We start from the raw sequence: 1,194 nt of genomic DNA on the forward strand, positions 1-1,194 counted from the left end.
CGTCCTCGTCTCCACCAACTAGAACATCAAACATAAACATGAGTCTGTCATTAATCTTTGAAGGTTTTACCTCACAGTAAAGTTTGGTCTTCACCGTCCTGATGATGTCACAGACAGCTGTCAATCACATGACTGATGATGTCACAGACAGCTGTCAATCACATGACTGATGATGTCACAGACAGCTGTCAATCACATGACTGATGATGTCACAGACAGCTGTCAATCACATGACTGATGATGTCACAGACAGCTGTCAATCACATGACTGATGATGTCACAGACAGCTGTCAATCACATGACTGATGATGTCACAGACAGCTGTCAATCACATGACTGATGATGTCACAGACAGCTGTCAATCACATGACTGATGATGTCACAGACAGCTGTCAATCACATGACTGATGATGTCACAGACAGCTGTCAATCACATGACTGATGATGTCACAGACAGCTGTCAATCACATGACTGATGATGTCACAGACAGCTGTCAATCACATGACTGATGATGTCACAGACAGCTGTCAATCACATGACTGATGATGTCACAGACAGCTGTCAATCACATGACTGATGATGTCACAGACAGCTGTCAATCACATGACTGATGATGTCACAGACAGCTGTCATCCTCACCTGTCAGCGCTCAGTGCTGTCAACGTGAAGACGGACACGCCCACCGAGGTGAGCTGGATGAGGGGGAGGAGTTTGCACGCGGCCTCCCCCAGTAGCCACTCCTCGGAGAAGAAGCGGAATGCGTCCACAGGGATGCAGGTGAGAAGCAGCAGCAGGTCTCCAGCTGCCAGGCTGCTGATGAAGATGTTGGGAACGCTACCACGCCCTGCACCCCCACCGCCGCTCATCAGGACCTTCAACAGAGTCACGTTCCCCACCACACCCACCACCATGATCACAAGGTAGACCAGGGTCATGACGCAGCGCATGGCCACGTGAACTGTCTGCTCCAGGTCCAGGTCCAGGTCCAGGTCCAGGTCCAGGCCCTGACAAGAATTCACACTCAAAGGAGACGCATCAGAAGAAAAGACCCCGTCCATCTCTGCCCCCTGCTGAGTTGAACTGGGATTGACTAATCCTCAGATTCACTGATTGGTGGATTATTTGACCTCAGATTAATTCATTCTTGGGTCGATTGAACCTCAGGATGAACCTGCTGCTGCTGCTGCTGCTGC

The 1,194-nt window shown here is 50.1% G+C and overlaps 1 protein-coding gene across 1 annotated transcript in view; it reads right to left on the reverse strand.

Annotated features, from left to right (window-relative positions):
• The window catches only part of nmbr (neuromedin B receptor), a 3,761-nt gene extending 2,702 nt beyond the window's left edge, over positions 1–1,059 (reverse strand). The window contains 1 exon segment of the mRNA XM_008313701.3: positions 641–1,059. Within this exon segment, the coding sequence (XP_008311923.1) occupies positions 641–1,059 (419 nt within the window).
• Positions 1,060–1,194: the final 135 nt, after the last annotated feature.

The sequence above is a fragment of the Cynoglossus semilaevis genome, chromosome 7 (assembly GCF_000523025.1).
Source record: "Cynoglossus semilaevis isolate Cse_v1.0 chromosome 7, Cse_v1.0, whole genome shotgun sequence".
Lineage (NCBI taxonomy): Eukaryota > Metazoa > Chordata > Actinopteri > Pleuronectiformes > Cynoglossidae > Cynoglossus > Cynoglossus semilaevis.